Source organism: Hydra vulgaris, chromosome 11, assembly GCF_038396675.1.
Source record: "Hydra vulgaris chromosome 11, alternate assembly HydraT2T_AEP".
In the NCBI taxonomy this organism is placed as follows: domain Eukaryota; kingdom Metazoa; phylum Cnidaria; class Hydrozoa; order Anthoathecata; family Hydridae; genus Hydra; species Hydra vulgaris.
The window spans coordinates 31,748,538-31,770,627 of NC_088930.1; the positions used below are offsets into that span (position 1 = coordinate 31,748,538).

At 29.0% G+C, this 22,090-nt stretch overlaps 1 protein-coding gene across 1 annotated transcript in view; it reads left to right on the top strand.

Annotated features, from left to right (window-relative positions):
- Nucleotides 1-22,090, top strand: part of LOC100201454 (cytoplasmic dynein 1 intermediate chain 2) — a 44,901-nt gene that overhangs the window by 9,152 nt on the left and 13,659 nt on the right. Inside the window, exons 2-7 of the mRNA XM_065810776.1 lie at nucleotides 271-400; nucleotides 1,927-1,990; nucleotides 10,979-11,042; nucleotides 11,115-11,178; nucleotides 11,627-11,695; nucleotides 17,019-17,178. Coding sequence (XP_065666848.1) covers nucleotides 271-400; nucleotides 1,927-1,990; nucleotides 10,979-11,042; nucleotides 11,115-11,178; nucleotides 11,627-11,695; nucleotides 17,019-17,178 — 551 coding nt within the window. The remainder of the gene's footprint in view (nucleotides 1-270; nucleotides 401-1,926; nucleotides 1,991-10,978; nucleotides 11,043-11,114; nucleotides 11,179-11,626; nucleotides 11,696-17,018; nucleotides 17,179-22,090) is intronic.

Consider the following 22,090-nt stretch of genomic DNA (forward strand, 5'->3'; position numbering starts at 1 on the left):
AATCATTTGTCATCATAATTTTGTTTTGTTGGAAATTTATTAAAATATCAAAGTCTATTAAGATATCTAACTTAATCTGTAAATTAATTGCAGTTGTTTTTTTTATTATTAATCTTCAAAAACATATAAAATTATGAAAATAAAACTCACAAAGAAATGTTTTTACCCAAACAAAGTTAAACCTAAACTAATTAGGTTGAATACTACCATAATGAAATTTAGAGAAAAAGGACACATTTTTTGGATATAAATTTTTAGCATTTTTTTTAGACTGGTGTCAGTCCAAGTCGAGCTGCAAAAAAGGTTGATGGAAGTTCTGCATTTAGTGATTCTGGGAGTTCAACAAATGAAATAGATAGCATTTTTAAAGAGTTAGATTTGCCTTCATCAAGTTCTATAGGTTAAAATTTTTTAAGAAATTTCTTTTTTAAATTAAAAAATAAATCAATTTACATATAGTTGTTTTCCTTGTTTTTTGTAATTTTATACTTTCTAATTTTTAAAATTGTTGTATTGTTGTTGTTCTTGTCCTTGTTATTATATTTTCTATTTTTTTTTTTTAACTTTAACTGAAGAGAAAGTTAATATGAATAGTTTTACAAACACTATGACATCCATTTCAAATGATAAACTTTTAAATTAATAATAGTTATGTGATCTTTAAACTTAATTGTTGATGCAGAATTCACTTATTTAAGTAGATTATTCTAAAAATTTATTATGTGAACCTAAAATATAAAATGTGAACCTAGTATCAAGTTTTATTCTAAAACTTGATACTAGGCTCACATTTTCCAATTTCTCTTGATCCTCAGCGTATAACCTCTAGTTGTTAAAATAGATATAAAAATTCTCTAACTTTTGATTTTCTATTGAATGTCTCAGATTATGACCTGTAGTAGAAATAGATAAATTAATTTTGAAATAGAAAAGTTAACTTGTAGAAATTTAAAATAATGGTAGATTTATTATATATACCAATTTAAGTAATAGTAAATTGAACAATTTAACAAGATCAGATTACTTCTTTGTCCCAATATGTTCAACTATTTTGTGCCAATTTTTATGCAAAACTTTTTTTTGAAATAGGGTTCGTCATTGTTGCTTACTGTGCTGAGTCTTTTCATGTATTTTTTATAAATCCTTTTTAATATTTTTGTCAGTCTTTCAATAAAAATACCAAGCTGAAACAGAACTTTAGTAAAGTTTATTACAAATACTTAGTATTATATTTTCAAAAGCTTTGAATCAAAATTGACAAATAATTTTAATTAAATTAAGTAAATAAATGTTTGTGATTGTATTTTTATTTGAGATTAGTTTTAAATACTATTTTCATTTTCATTTGCTTTGTTTTGTATTTGGTTTATTTAAATTAAATATTTATTAAGTTGTTTAAATCATAGTATATAAACGATTCTGTAAATATTTCAATATTATAATTCATGATTTGATCTACTATTTTAGATTTGACTATTTATTTGACTATACTATTTTATAATAAGATGCTTTATTTAACAATTATATATTTATTTGATCAGATAATTCATAAATGTAATTAAAAAAAACAAAAGATTATATATTGATTCTTGTAGATTTCATACATTTCATAAGCATCATACTCCACATTGATTTGATATTACTTTGAACCAATTTGTCTTTTATCATGCAATTAAGCAACAATTTACTTTAATTTTTTTCCTTTAACACCATACTTTTTATATTTAAAAATGAGTTTTTGGTGTTGATCTTAGTTCTAGTTAAGTCTAAATACATAACATCAATATTTTTTTTTTTTTTTTGTGGACAAAGAAAAGGAGAGAATCTCTTTATTTACTGTAAATAAGGCATGCATAATAAGGTATTTATTTATTACAAAGAATTTTTAATTCAATTTTTAAAATCAAAAGGTTTTTTAAATTTTAGAGTTGACTCAAGCAAGACTCGAAACTTGTTCAATTGATTCAGGAAGTCAACAAAGCTCTCCACCGTTTGTTTATTATAATTGTTTGTTAATTACACTATTTTCCACTATTAGTTAATTACAATTGTTTGTTAATTACACAATTTCCATTATTTATTCATCTCAACTGTCTGTTAGTTATACAATATTTCACATTTGTTAGTTATAATTTTTTTTTATTTACTCAATTTTCCATCTTTTTTTATTTACTCAAATCAACAAAAAATATATTTTTTGGTATTTTAAGATTGAGTACTGGTTTAAGGTGATTTTGGGATGATTATTTATTAAGTTGATTTTTTTTTGTAGGCAAGTGATTATGCATGTTTTTTGATATTTGTATTACCTTAGTAGTACCAGTTAAGTATGTGAGCAACTACATAGGTAGCACCCTCATTGCCATTTTCTGGATAATACTTTGTAATTTGTTCATTAAATGGAGCCTTAAACTGCCTTATGTACTCCTCGCTTTTTTAGTCACCAGTTTTTGTTGACTACAAAAAAGACATCAAATGACTTTTTTGTAGTATATATTTATACACTATGTCAGGTCAGGTTATCCTGCTACTGGTAACATGTAACCTAGTACAACCTGCTTCATGTCCTGCTGCCTTGTAGGATACGTCTTTTTAGGCAAAGGCTAGGAAATGCCAACTCCTGCTTAAAACACCCCTGCCTATGGGCTCTTGGTTGAACAAAGGCTAGAGATGGTGTCTCAATAAAAATACTCATCTTGGGCAGATGTTAAATGCATCCGGCTACTGTCTTGTAGAAGGCCTCCTAGGCAAAGACTTAAAGGGTAAACAGGTTCTATCTGTTAACCAGTCTTGCACCCCTTCTTCATCTATTAGGCTGGCGTAGATGTATTTTTAATACATTGTTTCCAGTTTAGGATGTTGAATGCTGGATCTTCTTGACTCAATGCATCAGTTTTGCTTGTGTCTCTGTTTTTATGACTAAGCAACTCATTCTATTATCTCCTAATGAGGATACATCTCTAAAATTCAGTTTTATGGTTCTGAGGCCAGCTGGTAGTCAGGTTTCCCGAACTCTGTGGTAGCTCTCAGAGAGGCTGATTCCATCAACAGCTGAAAAATATCAAAGTATTAACAGTGTACATTGCCAAGACCACATTTGGAGCCGTTTGTTACGGCTTAGGGTTTATTAATAGTAATGAGGCAATTGCTTGGGCTATTAAACAGTGTACTGAGTACTATCTATGCTTTGAGTCAAGTTCTTTAACAAATTTAAAATGAATAAAGTACCAAAAACTATAAAACACAAAAACCATCATCATCACCAAGTTCTCTAAACCTATCATTCACTTATATTTGTGGTCTTCAAAGTAACTTTTCTTCTGTTGAGTCTTATCTCTTGCAAAGTTCACCAGTCCTAATTGCTCTTTGTGAGACTAATTTAAGTTTAGTTGTCTCATCTTGTGATCTTAGTGTTGATGGTTATCTTGCTTTAATTCATAAATACTCCAATAGTCACATGCTTGGTCTGGGTATTTACATTCGTAAGAATTCACCCATTTGTCGGGAAACTAGGTTTAAATCCACAGACTATTCTTTTATGTGCTTTTGTTTAGCACCACTTCACTCTATTGCCTTTCTCTTTGTTCTATATCGCTCTCCTTCATCTTGAGACTGATGTTATTTCTGATCATATTGACCAAGCCCTCTCTCTTTATCCATCAGCTAATATTGCTGTTGTCGGTGACTTTAATGCTCACCACACTGAATAGCTTGGCTCTAGTGTCAGTGACTCTGCATGCATTAAATCCCACAACTTTAGCCCTTCTCAATCCCCTTACTCAAATAGTTAACTTTCCAACTTGCTTTCCAGACAACCTGAATCATCTACCTTTTCTACTTGACTTATGTCTTGTTTCTGATCCTAGTCAATGCTCAGTTTCTCCACATTCACCCTCAGGTGCTTCTGATTACTGTTTGGTCTCTCTAAAACTATTATCACACTCCTCTCATCATCTGAATCCCACAAGGTGTTTCTTACATAACTTCGTGGATTCAGACTGGCATGGAATCATTTATTCCCAATTGACAATTCCAGGTCAAGCCTCACTCTTCTCCATGGTTTTCCTCACATTATGCTGCTGCAATTGCCAATCGAAACCATCGCTTTCATATTTATCAGCAAAACAATTCTTTACAAAAGTTAGGCTATCGTGACTTTTGGAGAATCTTTAATGGTATCAATAATAAGGGCAAATCTGTAATTCCACCTCTCTTGTATGGTTCAGACTTTGTCACCTCTTCTAAAGACAAAGCTGAATTGTTTGCTATGAACTTTTCATCAATATCATCTCTTGACTCCACCAGTTGCGTTCTACCTGAAGTGTTCTCCAGAGCTGTCATCTTTACTTTCAAATCTATTCAAAAAGTGCTTATCAGAGTCTTGTTTCCCAGCCTGCTAGAAAGCAGCATCTGTTATACCTATATTTAAAAATTCTGGAGAGCGATCTGATTTGTCTAACTGCTGTCCGTTAAGTCTTCTTCCTATCATAAGCAAAGTTTTTGAATTTTTGATTAACAAACACTTTATCTCTCATCTTGAATTCAATAACTTACTTTTTGATCAACAATATGGATTTCAATCTTCTCGTTCTCAGCTGATTTGCTAACAGTAGTAACCAATAGGTTTTATTGTGCATTAGATAAAGGTGGAGAGGTTAAGGTCATCGCTCTTGACATTTCTAAAGCTTTTGATAAAGTTTGGCATGCTGGTCTTCTTCATAAGCATTCTTCTTACGGTGAATCTGGCAACTTCTTTAAGATTATTGAATCCTTCCTTTCTAATCGTAGTTTAAAAGATGTCCTCGATGGACAGCACTTTTCTTTTTATTCTGTAACTTCAAGGGTTCCTCAAGGTTCTCTCCTTGGCCCTATACTCTTTTTAATTTATATTAACGATCTTCCAGATATTCTCACATCTAAGGTGGCATTGTTTGCTGATGACACTACCATTTATTCTTGCCATGATAAGAAGCCAACACTCTCTGATTGCTTGGAGGGGGCATTTGAGCTTGAAAAGGGTCTCACTTCTGCTACAGCATGGGGCTGACAGTGGCTGGTGAACTTTAATTCAGATAAAATTCAATATTTTTCAGCCAATTGTTATGGCAATAATTTAGATCTTTCTATATTTATGAACGGTAGTGTAATCGATGAGTCATCTACCCTTCATCTTCTAGGATTAACTCTTACTTCTGATCTTTCTTGGAAACCATATATCAAATCCATTGCAAAATTAGCATCTGCTAGATTGCAACTCTTTATCGAGCTCGACACTTTCTTACTCCGGACATTTCTATAAATCTCCAATCCGGCCTTGTACGGAATACTGTTGCCATATATAGGCCGGTTCTTCTAGTGATGCCCTTTTTATTTTAGACAAGGTGCAAAAACACATGCTTGACTGGTACTACAAAGGTAGACTTCTTAATTAAAAAGAAATTGCTCATACCAAAAACTGTATCAAATGTGTTAATGAAAAGGAAAACCAAGTTGAGGAAGTTGGTTCAACTTCTCATCTTGACTTACCACCAAGTCAAGACTTTGATGATCCTAAATTCTCTGTGCAAAAGACATCTGACATTGATTATGAGCTTGAAAGGTTTCTTGCAGCTCCTATGGCAAATTTAGCGACTGATCCTTTGTAATGGTGGAAGAGCATGGCAAATGACTATCTGAAGCTGGCTGCTGCTTATATTAGGATAATGTTTGCTATACTTATTAGCATTATCTGAGAGAGTTTTTTTCTGGAGCTGGCCAATTAGTCACTTGGACAAAATCAAAACACTAAATATCTTGAGTAGCTGGTCTACACAGCTCAAAATTACCCTCAAGTGAAACATAAATTAAAAATGTTATAGAAAGACAAGGAATTACCAAAACTTTTCAATAATAATTAATTTTTTTTTTTACAAAAATTAAAATTTTAGATTTAATTTTAAAAAGTAAAAAAAAAAAATTCATTGTATAAAAATTAAAATCAAAAAAGTATAAATATTACCAAGTGTCATTTTCGTAGTAGTTATAATTTATTTTCGTAGTAATTATAATTTATTTTTTGAAAATTGTTATAAGTATTTAGTTTTATTCTTTTCTATTTTTCAAAAAATACTTAACTAATGTTAGTATATTCCAAAAATTTTAAAAATTATAGTGCATATATTTTAGAAATTATAGTATCATATATTTAAAAATCATAGTGCAATAACTATCATGTATTAAGTATAAGTTACAATAACTCATATACCATTAGATTTCTTTTGACAATTTTAAATAATTACTATTTAGAATATTAAATTTTATTTAATATTCAGTATTTAGTTGAGTACAATTTTAGTCTAAAAACAAATATTAGTTAAGCTTTAGTCATGAAGTTAAATTCAAATTAGTTGTTTTCTATTCGCTATTTGGTTATGCTGTTGCTTAGCAGTGATTAAAATTCAGTTTTCGACTAGTTTCTAGCCATTATCAGTTGAATTTATTAAATATTTTTGTTATGAGCCTACTGAAGATGACTATAAACTAATTAAGTCGTGTATATACACACACACGCATATACAATGTTTTTAAAAAATTTGCGCAGTTTAAAATTTTCATTTTTAAAACCCATTAATATTTCTTAAAACTTGTAAAAACCCATTAATATTTCTTAAAGACTTGATTTTTTTTGAACAACAGGAAAATTATTTCTCTAAACTAACATGTCAATGTTATTTGAAGAGAAAAACTTTTATTTAATAATTTACTTTTTTCAAAGGAATACAGAAAACATACTAAAAAAAGATTGTAAAAAAAAAATAATAATAATAGACACGAACTTTTTAATTGATTTCTGTTCTAGTTTCTTGTCAACCCAACTGTTATTCATAATTATTTTATTAATTTATATGTTTGGAATTTTCCTATAAAAGGTTGTATAAAATGATGACCAGTTTAGTCGTATTTAAAGTCTTTTTAAGTATTTTGATAAGACCTGAAAGTTATTATTATTATTACTATTTTTTTTACATCTTCGCTTCCAACAAGGCTGCAAGCAACCATTATAAGAATTGGAAGTTACTTGAAGAGAAAGGATGAAAAGTTAAGAAATGGCAAGTAAAGAAAGCAAGATGAAGGAAGCGAATTTCAAAGAACTGATGTTTGAGAAAAAAAAATTAGATGAATAAGAGTTTTTGGAGCACTTAGGAACAGTCACAGAAAAAGGATGAGACCTAATTGAATGTAAGTAACACAAGAATGAATTTTAGTAGATGGCGCAAGAAACACTAGCTCTTTAGAGCAGTGCCTATTATTGTATTTGTAGAAAAGAGAAAGAGAAGCAACATTAAGGCAATGTAATAATGGTTTAAGGTTGGCTGCAAGGACAGGTTCAACTATGTTTACAATGCATTTTTGCACCTTGTCTAAAAAAGTAAGGCAATCATTAAAAGATCTGCCCCATATATGGCAACAGTATTCCATTCAAGGACGAATTTGAGGTTTATAGAGATAAAAAATAAAATCCAGAGAAAGAAAGAGTTGGGCACGATAAAAAGATGCAACCTTAGCAGATGCTAATTTTGCAATGGAATTGATGTATGGATTCCAAGAAAGATCGGAAGTAAGAGTTACTCCTAGAAGACGTAGGGTAGTTGATGAGTCAGATTGCTCTCTAGAATTTTTGAAAATAAGAATAACAGATGCCGCTTTCCAACATGCTGGAAAACAAGATTCTGATAAGCACTTGTTAAATAGTTTTAAAAGTATAGATGACAGCTCCAGAAAATACTTCTGCTAGACTACAACAGGTATGTTGTCTGGACCACAAGCTGTAGATGAGTCTAAACAGAAAATCACTTTAAATATAGAGGCTGAAGTGATATGAATGTTAAGCAATGGATCAACCTGTTTGATGGCTATATCGATAGAACGCAACTAGTGGAATCAAGAGATGATATTGATGAAAAGTTTATAGCAAACAATTCAGCTTTGTCTTTAGGTGAAGTGACTGAACCATACAAGAGAGGTAGAATAACAGATGTGCCCTTATTATTGATACTGTTAAAGATTCTCTAGAAGTCAAATTTTTGAGAAGAAAAACAAGATTTAATGACCTGAGAATAGAGCAGGCTTTGGCGTTAGACAAAACCTTTTACAATGGTTTCTAGCAATAGTAAACAGGTGTCTGTTTTCTGGAAAATTGTTTTAACAGTTTCGATTGGAAATTGTAGCTGCACAATGTGAGGAAAACCATGGAGAAGAGTGAGGCTTGACCTGGAATCGTCGAAAGGGAATAAAAGATTCCATGTCAGCCTGAATCCACGAAGTTATGTAAGCAGCGCATTTGTCAGCAGGAAGAAGAGAGATTTCTACCCAAGTGCCATCACGAAGAAAATCACGGAAAGAATCCCAGTTAGCTTTAAGGTAGTTGTAAGAGGTACGATAATAGGGGGATTCAGGTGATGAAGAAGAGTGAGATAATAGTTTTAGAGAGTTCAAACCGTGATCAAAAGCACCTAAGGGTTAATGTGGAAAAACTGAGCACTGACTAGAATGAGAAACAAGACATAGGTTGAGTAGAGAAGGTAAATGATTCGGGTTATCTGGAAAGTGAGTTGGAAAGTTGACTAATTGAGTTGGTGATTGAGATAGGCAAAAGTTGTAAAAAAGGGGTTAACACTAGTAGAGTCACTGACACTCAAGCCAAGCCATTCAGCGTGGTGAGCATTAAAGTTGCCAACAACACGATACTGACTGATGGATGCAAGAACGGATGGTCAATTTGATCAGAAATAACATAGAAAAGAGTGCAATTTTGAGATGAAGGAGAGCGATATAGAACAAAGAGGAGGCGAGTGTGAAGGTGCTGAATAAAAGCACATAAAACAATAGTCTGTGTTGTTTCCCAACAAATGGGTGATTTCTTATGAATGTAAATGCCCAGGCCAAGCATGTTACTATTGGAGTCTTTACGAAAGAAAAGAAGATAACCATCAACATTATACAAGACAGCCAAACTCAAATTAATCTCACAAAGAGCAAGTAGGTCTGATGAACTTTGCAAGAGATAAGACTCAACAGAAGAAAAGTTACTTTGAAGACCACAAATATAAGTGAATGATAGGTTTAGAGAACTTGGTGATGACGATGGTTTTTTGTGTTTTATGATTTTTGTTAATTTAGTCATTTTAAATTTTTTAAAGAACTCAAAGCATAGATAGTACTCAGTACACTATTTAGTAGTCCAAGCAATTGCCTTATTACTATTAATTAACCCTAAGCTGTAACAAAGGGCTCCAAATGTGGGCTCAACAATGCACACCAAAAATACGAACAGGGACGCCATCCATGCGCAACATGGCATTGTTAGTACTTTGATATTTTTCAGCTGTTGATGGAATCAGCCTCTCTGAGAGCTACCACAGAGTTTAGGTAAACTGACTACCAGTTGGCCTCAGAACCATCAAACTGAGTTTTAGAGTTGTACCCTCATTAGGAGATAATAGAATGAGTTACCTAGTCATAAAAACAGAGACACAAGCAAAACCATGCATTGAGTTTAGAAGATCCAGTGTTCAATATCCTAAAGTGGAAACAATGTATTTAAAATACATTTGCGCCAGCCTAATAGATGAAAAAGAGGTACAAGGCTGGTCAACATACAGAATCTGTTTACTCCTTAAGTCTTTGCCCAGGAGGCCTTCTACAAGACAGTAGCCAGATGCATTTAACATCTGCTCAAGATGAGTATTTTTATTGAGACACCGTTTCTAGCCTTGACTCAACCAAGAGCCCCAAGGTAGGGGGTGTTTTAAGTCGGAGTTGACTTCTCCTAGCTTTTGCTTAAAAAGGCATATCCTACAAGGCAGCAGGACATGAAGCAGGTTGTACTGGGTTACATATTACCAGTAGCAGGATAACCTGACCTGATATAGGTACAAAAGTAGTAAGCGAAGCAATAAAGTGGTAAATAACCGGTATGAAAGGAGTCTCAATGATCAGTAATAGAGAAATAGTAAGAAAATTTAAAATTTCAGAGAATTACATCAGATATTCTTAAAGATATTTAAATCAACAGGGAGCATCCAATATTGTGCAGGATCAGGAAGGTTAAAAAAACTACTTTTCGCAAAAGTAGTTTTATATTTCATCAAGTAAGTACCAATCTGAGCTCACTGACGTATTCAACAAAAACCATGAAAAACATTTTTTGTCAAATAGTTACAATCATTTTCCTAAGGAAAAAATTGGTGTCTATGCAGCTATTAGAAACTCTATGTTGATGGCCAGAGATTGGCTCACAAGATTAAGGTGACATATGGAGAGAATTGGGTGGCTTTTGGAGAAGTGGAAGGAATTTTTCAAGATTTAATTCAGAAAAGTATAGTAATTGCTTTGTTGTACCAAGGTTGGTGTTGGTATTTGAGGCTGCTTTAATTTTAATGGAGTAGTTGTGTGTAGCATTTATACATGTCAAATCAACCAGCATTCATATATAGAGACGTTAAAGAACTGCATAGTTCCATTAGTGGACATGCTGATTGATCAAAACAAATATTGGCATTTTCAACACGATTCGGCGCCTGCCGAATATGCTCCATAAATAGCCTAAAGCAAGAATTAGATACCATTTGAAGAGTTCCAAATGAAATCTGCAACATCGTTGTAAAATTGATTCAAAAAAGGTGTGCTGCTTGCAAAAAAGCTAGTGGGGGATATTTTAAATACTAGCTTATATGTTATATTTGTTGCTATAATTTTTTATGTATTTTAGTTTTTTTAATGATAATTTTTGCTATTAGATTTGATATCATTTTATTTACAATTTTATGTTTTAATATGCCATCCAAGATGTAAGATTTGTATAAAAAAGATTTTTCCTGCAAATAAAAAAAAAATTCATAATTACATTTAAATCTACAATTACAATAAAATTATATTTTAATACAATAATAAATAATAAAATTGATAATAAAAATAAAGTTTTTATTTAAATTTATAGCCCTGCTCGCAAGTCTGTGGTCCTATCAATAAGTCATCGTGAACCAATCAGTTTTGCTCCAAAGGTTTATATTAAACATTTTTAATCATAATTTTCTGATAAATATTTTTTTTTAAAAGCTTTGTTATTTCTTTAGGAAATGGTGCGCTACACAAAAGAAACGCAGACAGTTGTTACTAAAGAAGAAAGTCCTGAACCAGGTTTTTTTATTTAAAATTTTTTTTTATAATAGGGTTTAATTAATATAATTGATTAAAAATTTTTTTTTTAAAGTATTAAAAGTCATTTGCTTCTAAATTCTAACTCCAATGTTTTATTTGTTTTTGTTTTCTATTAAGAAATAAAATGATAAATTTTTGATAAATGGTTTACAAAATGTACTTTCCATTTCAACTTTTAAAGCTATATGTCCCTTATTTCTAATTGAAAGTCATTCTTTTTATATATTATAAAGAACATATATTTTTTCATACAATCAAATTTTTATACAATAAAACTTATAGAAAGTTCCATTTTAGTTTATTAAATATTTTTTAATTTATAAAAAATAATTTGCTGCTAAGTTAAAAAAAAATATTTTTAAAGTTAAAAAGTGAAAATGTTTTACTTTCATATTTTAATTGGTTGTTAAAAATTTTTTTTAATTAGAAGTTGTGAAAGTAGAAGTTGTTAAAAAAGAAGTATTACAAGAAGAAAAAGAAAAAAAAAAGGAAGAAGGTATAACTAAATAAGTTTTAATTTACATTTTGAAATACACATATTTAAGAATATAATTGCATATATCTGTAATACAGAATCATGATATATTTTTCAAATTATTCAACATTAATTATGAGATTAAAACAGAGAATTATTTACAAGAATAAATATGAGTAATTGACATGGTGTTACAAAAATAGACCAGGGTGCAGAGTGCATAGTATGTATTCACCATTTGTAACCTTTGTCTAAACAGAAAGGCAACAGAAATTAAAAAACTTACACAAAAGTAAGTGTTTTTTTTGGTTTCCAGTTTCTGAATTGATAAGGTGTCTTAATTTCAAGGGTTTAAATATTTAATGCATCAATGTAAAAAAAATTTAAAACTTCAAAAAATGTAAATAAACAAATAAACAATTACTAAGTAAAACAGGTTATTTAAAAAAAAAAAAATCAGTTATGGCATCTCGATAATGCTTTAGGATGGACATCTCAATAATGCTTTAGGATGGACATCTAAATCATTAATAAAGCAATAAAAGTTAGTTTGCAACATAGTTAAAAACAATAAAAAAATCAGTTCAGAAATATGAAATGGATTTGAATTAAAATGAAAATACGTAATTTTCATTTGAATTAAAATGATAATACGTAATTTTCATTGTTTTTTATTTAGAAGTAATTTTCATTGTTTTTTTATTTAAAAGTAATTTTCATTGTTTTTCATTTAGAAAAATATATTTTTATTTAAAAAAAAATCTTTTTTTTTAGCAAAAAATTGTTCACAAATGCAGTTCAACATTTTTTTAACTACTTACCACTTAATCTTATCTTAACAAACACCCTATAATCAATAAAAGTACTGATAGATAAAAGTTTTCCTTAACATAAATTGGTGAATGTATAAAATAGGTGAAATTTTTCATATTTAAAATGAGTGCGATGCTTCTTAATAAGACCTGCAAAGTGTAATTATGCGACATGATATGTCAGATTTGGTGAATGTGACAAGATGTGTACCACAAGGATCTGTTCTAAGACATACACTTTTATTTGTCTTCAACATATGTGACTTTCGAGAGAACTCAAAACTAGATGTTTCATTTATGCTGATAATAAAACCTATAAAATCAAATCATATATAAAGGATTTGGTAGAAATTTAAGAAAGTATTTAGAAATTTTTTGGAAAAGTATTAACAAAATTTATGGAATATTTATAAGTGTGTGATATCACTTTTTAAGGTTTTATATAAAGTGTGAGGTGAAATATTATTTCACCTCACACTTTATACATTCGGTATCTGTTAAGGTTTTCTTATATAATTATACACATTATCCTTATACACATCTTCCTCTTATAAGAGGAAAATGTGTATCTTCCTCTTTTGCAACCTTTAACAGAAAAATGTCCGACTTGGTCTTTGCAGACATCAGATAGAGTTTCTTTCCTTTTTTTCTGGGTAAGTTTATATTGGGTTGTACTAGCTTCTAAATCTTTCACTATTGGTCTTCCTCTTTTCATTAATGCATTTATCTGCACAAGACTGGAAGAGAGCTTAGCCTAAATGGATTTTGTTTCATTATTTCTTTTTTTTAAGTAAGCACAATCAGCTTATATTGCAACCTTGAATTGACCATTCCCATCTTGGAAGTGTATCAAAAAAAAACACAAATAGTCAAAAAGATCCTCCCATTTTGAAGTTGTACTCTTTTATTACAAGAGGTTTATCAATTTTTTTTTGTTGATTTTGTCCCACCTTCTTGTCTTGTCCATAGTATCTTGTCTAAGGAAGATGTTAAATTAACACATTTGTGTCAAGTGAGCGAGTTAAAATAATTTTTCCTATATCAATATTGAAGTTCTGCTTTCTCGTTTGAATTCCTTCTCAGTTTTAAGGGGACAGTTCTTCATCATATTTGGTCATATTGTCCCTGTATAACAAAATCCCATTTCTTTTAGCTTTGCTTGTAGTGGAATCCCAGAAAAAAATTGTCTCCAAGTATTTTATATTTATTATTTTTGGGAAGTGTTTCAACATGTTTGAGGATAACATCTGCCCCTAAACCAATGTCTGACTTATCTTTTACCATGCCTTGGTATAATATGAATTCACAGGAGAGGCCACTTGCTCCTGAGTTCTGTTCTTCTGTAGCTATTGTATGAAGAAAGTTTTGTCTTTTAAGCCAAGGTTGATTCTTCCATGATTTGTCTTTATTTTGCTGTCACCGTAAGATTGTTGACAAAATCTATTGTTTGCAAGAATAATAAAAACGATTCAGTAGCATAATGCCAGCAACCTGTTCATATCTTGTCTTAATTAAAATAATCTCGAACACCATTTTAACAAGTTTCATACAGCAAAATATACTAAGCACCTACTTTTTTTTCCTTTATTGTTGTATTTACACAAACCTTTCTTTTAAGTTGAATATAAATTTGTATTTTCCATAATGTTTTGGAGCAATTCTTTTGTTTCAAAATGTTTAACCATCCATAAGGGTTGTCAATTTTCATGTCTTTAGAATGTGGTAGATCATTTCCTTTAAAAGATGAGTTTTTTGTCTTTTTTCTCTTTTTGCAATGGTAAAAGTCACTATTTTTTTTTAATGTTTGCAGGCTGTGCTGTGTATTTGAAAGAGCACTATCAGATGAAGACTCGTCAGATGATTCTAACAATTGTACCTATTCCTACTCATCACTTGAACTGAAATTATTTTCTATATCACTGTCATTACAATTTATGAAATCCAGTACTTTCTTAGCTGTCATCTGCCTAGAATTAGAAGCCATATTAGCTGTCATGTCATGTTGCTTTAATAATCTATACAAAAAATAATAAAACTTAACATAACTTACTTTTATAAAATATTCAAGAAAATAAAAATGTCCAAGTTGAGTAGTTGTTTATATATTTTCTATACTACATAAGGTTGACTAATAAATTCATATTAGCATTATATTTAAAACAAAAATGTAACAAAATAGATCTGTTAAAAATAAATACTAAAAATGAGTAGGCCTAATATTATATAATTACAAATAACAATAATTAATGTAAAAAAATTAATGTTGGAAAAAAACAACAAAAAAATAAGCTGCAAAAATAAACATCTTTATCTCATTATGACTGAGGTCTCTTTATTTAAAAAGTAGTGAAAGTTATTACTTTCCTGGCTTAAAATATCACGTATGTTACAAAAGCAAAACGATCCTAATTTTCTAAAATTTTAGGAAAAATGGCTTTAAAAATGTCTTTAGCAATTACATGTGATTATTAGCATGATAAAAGCAATTACATATGATCATTATTTTTATATTTTAAAAAGTTTAATATACTTACTCTAATTCGAGGATGAGTTTCTTATAATGTTGACTGATCATGTAAAAAGAACTGACAAAAAATTTGCTAAAAAAAGCGAGTATAAAAAATAGTAAATTATTATAGAGTACTTTCATTGAGTACAACTTAAAAACAAACCATAATCTTAAAGAATTGTAATGTCAGGATTTTATTTTTTTGCTATTCAGCATTATAAGGTGCTTTTATATAGTTTTTATTAATATGCATGCTAGAGGGTTAAAAAAGGACTTAGAATTAGTTGTATCTTTTTACCTTTTTCATCTATCTTTTAGATGAGTAGGCAAGTTAGAGAGACACTAGTTTTCAATACTTTTAACCTTAATAATTAAAAAATATGGTTAAAAAAATATTTTTGTTATAAACATTAGCAAATAGTTGCATTTTTAAATAGTTGTCAGAATTGGTCTTATTTGCTGTTAAAATAGGATCAATACAACGTGTTAGAAAAATATGCGAGCTTTCTCATTATGGGGAAAACATAACTTTTAGGCAAATCAACAAAGTTTTTTTATATTTGAGTCTTTATTTTACCAGTCTTCTTATTATTATTAGTTCTTTGAATCTTTAAATAACAAATTTCTGATATCTTGAGTCTAACAACTTACTCTCTGATATTCCATACATTTCATTCAAACATTCTATACATTTCATTCATTTTGAACATTCCATACATTTCATTCATTTCGAACATTCCATTCATTTCAAACATTCCATGCATTTCAGTGTTTAACTGCTGACTTGTTGACCCTTAAAACAAAAAGTTTCTATTGTGTGTTAAATCTCTTGGCATTCAACTTAAGGTCTTTGACATACCAAAGGATTTTAATATAGTCTGGTCTGCTTCATATTTTGTATCTGGGATACACAATATGAAGCAGACCAATATGGATTGTGATATCTGAAATGTTTTTAAAAGTATTGAATTATTTTTTTCTAATCACATTTTAAAATTGTTTTCAATGGAAAACATTCTGCTTTATTTCCTGTACTCCTCCTTCTAGGATATTCCACAATTCCATCCTAGGTCCTTCTTTATTTATGATCTTTCTGATAATCTTACCTCTGTTAATGACCCAACTATATACTCCCATCTTAACAAGAACTGACAAGAACCATCTTGACAAGAACTGACAAGAACCATCTTGACAAGAACTATATACTCCCATCTTAACAAGTTATTTTTTGATTGCTTAGAAAAGACAACCAATCTTAAATTTATTCTCTCTTCTGTGATTTTTAACCCAAATAAAACTTGGTTGTTTACTGCTATAAATTGTTGCAATAATGTGGATATTCCTATATTAATGAGTGTTAACAGTTTTACTAACTCCTTTTCTTAACATATTTTTGGATTATCCTTTACTATTGACCTCTCATAGGCACTATATACACAATCTATTTCAAAGTTATGACCTGGTTTTTTTTAATGAGATTCTTTCTCTTTTAGACAAGGTCCAAAATTGCATTGTAAATGTAGTTAGACCTGATCAAGCTGCAAATTTGAGCCTCTGACCCATCGTTGTGAGGTTCCATCTATTTCTCTTTTCTAATGCTAATACTAATACTATCATGATGGTTGTTCAAACAAACTATCTTCTCTTGTTCCGACAACCAAAACCTAATTTTGTGTGATTATTCAGCAGTTCATCATTCAGCAATCATATGTTGCAATGCGATGTTGAATCTTTCTTTGTTGAGTCTTTTATTGGTTATTTTATTTAAAAATTTATTTTGTTTTTTTCCTTGAACATTTTTAGGAATTCTCTCTCATCTTCATGTTTTCTAACTCTTCTGTAAACCCCTTTGATACAATGCAACAATCGGTCAACAAAATATATATAATTTCATCATTAAATTTATTTTTAAAAAATGTTTTAAATAAGTTTTAATAAAGTATATGTTGAAATATTTAAATAAAATAAAATCAGAAATCTAAAAATAGCTAAAAAAAGAAAAAAAAATTATTTTTATTTTTAGTTCCGAAAATGGTTGAACTTTCAGAGGAAGTTAAAAACCAAATAATGAATTCACAAGATTTTTTGCATTTCTTTGATCATGCTGCTCGGATTATTGAAAAAGCAATCAGTGAAGATGATTATGTATTTGATTATGGTGCTGTTAAAGATGAAGGAGAAAGGTACTTTTTTTTGCTCCCAGAATATCAAGAAAAAAAAAAAAAAACTGTAAATAGCTTATTCTAATAAAAAATCAAACTACAATCAGTTACTTTTTATCATTTGATTCTAGTCTGTTTAATCATTTGATTCTAATTTGTTCTGTCATTTGATTCAAGTTTGCTCTATCATTTGATTCTAGTCTGTTCTATCATTTGATTCAAGTTTGCTCTATCATTTGATTCTAGTCTGTTCTATCATTTGATTCAAGTTTGCTCTATCATATGATTCTAGTCTGTTCTATCATTTGATTCTTATCTGTTCTATCATTTGATTCTAGTCTGTTCTATCATTTGATTCTTACCTGTTCTATCATTTGATTCTAGTCTGTTCTATCATTTGATTTTTATCTGTTCTATCATTTGATTCAAGTCTGTTCTATCATTTGATTCAAGTCTGTTCTATCATTTGATTCTTATTTGTTCTATCATTAAATTCTAGTCTGTTCTATTGTTTGATTCTAGTCTGTTCTATTGTTTGATTCTAGTCAGTTCTATTGTTTGATTCTAGTCTGTTCTATTGTTTGATTCTAGTCTGTTCTATTGTTTGATTCTAGTCTGTTTTATTGTTTGATTCTAGTCTGTTCTATTGTTTGATTGTCTGTTCTATTGTTTGATTCTAGTCTGTTCTATTGTTTGATTGTCAGTTCTATTGTTTGATTGTTAGTTCTATTGTTTGATTGTCAGTTCTACCATTTGATTCTTATCTGTTCTATCTTTTGATTCTGTGTTTTAATTGTTCTAGTTATTTTTTCTGTTCTAGTAAAAGTATTATTTCTCTGTGAATTATTTTTGCAAAAAAAATTCACCGAGTATTTATAAATTTAAATACTTAAATAGTACACACGATTTAAATAGTACACACATTTTTTTTAAATTTACACACGATTTTATATAACAATCCTATCTACCTGAAATAGGTTGATCCATTGCTTGACATTCGTATAACTTTAGCTTCTGTATCTAAAGGGCATTTCCAAAAAATCACGCACGGAAACTCGTATATGTTTTGTCTATTATTTTTATAATAATAAAACTTGCGGTCTCCAATTCGCTCTCATTTAATTCTAACCTGTATAACTATTTTGTAAATAAAAAATGGTATATATTAGTAATGTTAACAAAGAATAAATTATGTTTGAAACGGAATCACATACAGAACAAAAAAACTCAAATTTTAGTTATTAGATAAATAAACTTTAATTCCTATGAAAATATAAGTTTCAGCATTATATATATATTTTTTAAATAATGTTTTAAACATTAGTAAAGCTTTCCAGAAAGTTACAGGATTGCATTATGTATCATAGAGTTACAGGAATCGTTTAAATGCAGTTCTTGAATGATCATGCACAGAAGTCACGCATGGAAGTTGTGAATTTATTTATTTCATGTAGATATTTTTAAGAAAATAAATTTTGTGAGTATTTCAAGCAAAATATTATACTTCTACGACTCATATTTAATTTCTTTTAGATGAGAAATGGCAGTCATCAATTATTTCTTGCTAAAGGATAGCATTTTGAAAATTGTAGTTTATTTTCAAACTGTAGCGATATTATTACGTAAAAAAAACAAAATAATCAAAATATATATATTTAACTTATTCTGGTAGCCGAAAGTATGATAAAAATATTTTTGCTATAAATGTTTTTTAAGAAAATTATAATAGTATTTATATTGCTTTAAGTCCCAGCTTTTAATTGCTAATAGAAATGGAAACGCCCTAAAGTGATTTCCGCCTTTTGCAGACTCTTCTGCAGCTTGTGGTCCGGACAACACCTGTTATAGTCTTGCAGTAAGTGTTCTGTTTAAGTGTTCTTTGGAGCTGTCATCTATACTTTCAAAACTATTTTACAAGTGCTTATCGAAATCTTATATTCCAGCTTGCTGGAAAGTAGCAGCTGTTATTTCTATTTTCAAAAGTTCTGGAGAGCCATCTGACTCGTCTAACTACCGACCCATTAGTCTTCTTTCTACCATAAGCAAGGTTTTTGAGTATTTAATTAATAAACACTTAATCTTTCATCCTGAATCTAATAACTTCTTTCTGATTATAAATATAACTGATAGATTTTATTGTGCATTAGATAGATGTGGGGAGGCTAAGGCTTTTGCTCTCGACATTTCAGGTAACATCTTCAGGTAGCATCTTCATCAGGTAACATCTTATGGTGTATCAGGTAACATTAAGATTATTGAATTCTTCCTTACCAATTTTAGTATAGAAGTCCTCGAGCGACAGCACTCTTTTTCATTTTCTGTAACTTCAGAAGTTCCTCAGGGTTCTATCATAAGCCCTAAAATTTTTTTAATCTACATTAATGATCTTCCAGAAATTCTCACATCTAAAGTGGCATTGTTTGCTGAAAACACTACCATCTACTCTTGTTTTAATAAGAAGCCAACACTCTCTGATTGCTCGGAGGAGGCATTATATATATATTGCATATATATATATATATATATTGCATATATATATATATATATATATATATATATATATATGTATTGCATATATATATATATATATATTGCATATATATATATATTGCATATATATATATATATACATATTGCATATATATATATATAGACACACACACACACACACACACACACACACACACACACACACACACACACACACGCATTCTTTATTTCAAAAGGAACTCTCTTTTACTCAAATGCATAAATTTTTCAAAACATTAAAAGCAAAAATTTTTATCAGGCAACTAATAGTTTAATAAAACGATTTAGTGTTGTTAGAGAATAACATGTTTAAGTGTAACATGTTAGAGTGTAACAGGTTAGAGAGTAACACGTTTAGATGTAACATGTTAGAGTGTAACACATTTGAGAGTAATGCGTTTGAGTGTAATTTGTTAAAGTGTAACACATTTAAGATTAACATGTTTGAGTGTAACATGTTAGAAGATTTTGAGTTAAAATTAAATTAATTGCTATTAGCTCAAATTATTTGCTGTTACATTAAGTATTAAAAAGTAATATTTCCAGCATTTTTGGCTCCTTTCCCCATACCTGTGTGCATACTTTATAGAAGACCTAAGGTAAATATAAAGATTCACTAATGACAATTCTGTAGTAGAGAAAAACATCATAGGGTCATTTCTTGTCAAATCAGCTGAAAAACCAAAAAAATATCACCTCATGTTTTGTATTTTGCTAATTTTTATACATGTTGTTCAGTTTATGAAAACTCAGATCTCCGACTCCTCATGATTCTTGATATTCAGGTTTTAATTTTCTTATTTATGTTGACTCAGCATTTTTTATTCATTAAATATTTAATGAACAGAATGAGGTATCAACCTGAAATTTAATACGTGTACAATCTTTCATGGCAGAATTAAATATCAAATTATTTTTTTAGAGCACCTAAACTACATATAAATTAAATAAAATAAAAAGCATATATTTTGGGATACTTTGATGGCTAAAATAGTGATGCCACCTTGATAAATTTAATTAAAATTTTTGATAATTCTAATCCACTGAAAGTAATTATAATTGCAAGCTATGTTATCTCTATGATGGCGAATAACCTGCACAATCAATCTACTCTACAATCAGCTCATTTGGTATCTACACAAAGGTAAATATCTGAACATCATTTAGTAATTGTACATTTTGTGCAAATTGTACATTTATTAATTGATATAAAATGGTGAAACCATCTTGATATGGCAAAGTTTTACCTATAATAAACCTTGGTTGCAATGATAATCGAATTTTATTTATTTCTGTTATATTAACTATTATAAATATAATGTTTTTAATATTGCTTTAACAAAATTCAAACAATTTATCTACATCTAAAGGTTGTCTTGTTACTGCCCTTTTTAAACTGGCTTGTGCAGTTATTTACTTTAATGTGCCACCATTGTCATCAAAAGCAGACTTACCATGGTTTGTAAAAACAAAAAAAAGCACACACATTCACCATCAATATCAAAGTCTTCTTTGTGAGTTTTTATATTGTGGTCCTTTAAAAATTGTAAAAATTTTAACAAAATAAACTTGCTTTTACTGGTATAACAAAATCAGGAAAATATTAATAGTCTTCATAATTTTGTTATGCTAGTAAAAATATTGTTACAAGAACATTACTCTTTTTTCAAGAGTTGTGACTTATAATCTCCACATAAAAGGTTGTATTTAGATAAAACAAAAAATATATTTTAATATAATCATAATATTTTGCTTTAAAGTGATGTTTAATACATATTTTAAGTTGTAAAAAACTTCAAAAAGGTTTATCAATTTTGGTACCTTAATAGTTTTTAGCAATTTTGACATATTTACTATGTTAGTTACTCAAAATAGTTGTACTACACATGCAAATCAAAATTTCATGTCCTTTTTTGTCAAGCGTTTTCATTATCTTTTTGGATTATTGGATTATATAAAATATATTACTGAATACCAAAAAATATATAAGTTATTATAATATATTGCATGAGATTTTTCTTTTGTATTTTTCTTTTTTTTTTCAATTAAAAAAAAAAAAACTGTATTTAAAAATTATTATTTTTTATTAATTTTTATGTTTATTGTTTTACTTTTTTATATACATTCATAAACACACACACACACACACACACACACACACACACACACACACACACACACACACACACACACACACACACACATACACACAAACACACACACACATATATTTTATATACATATATTTATAAATATATATATATTATAAATATATATATGTAATATATATATATATATATATATATATATATATGTAATATATATATATATATATATATATATATATATATATATATATATATATATATATATATATATATTTATGGTACATATATATATATAT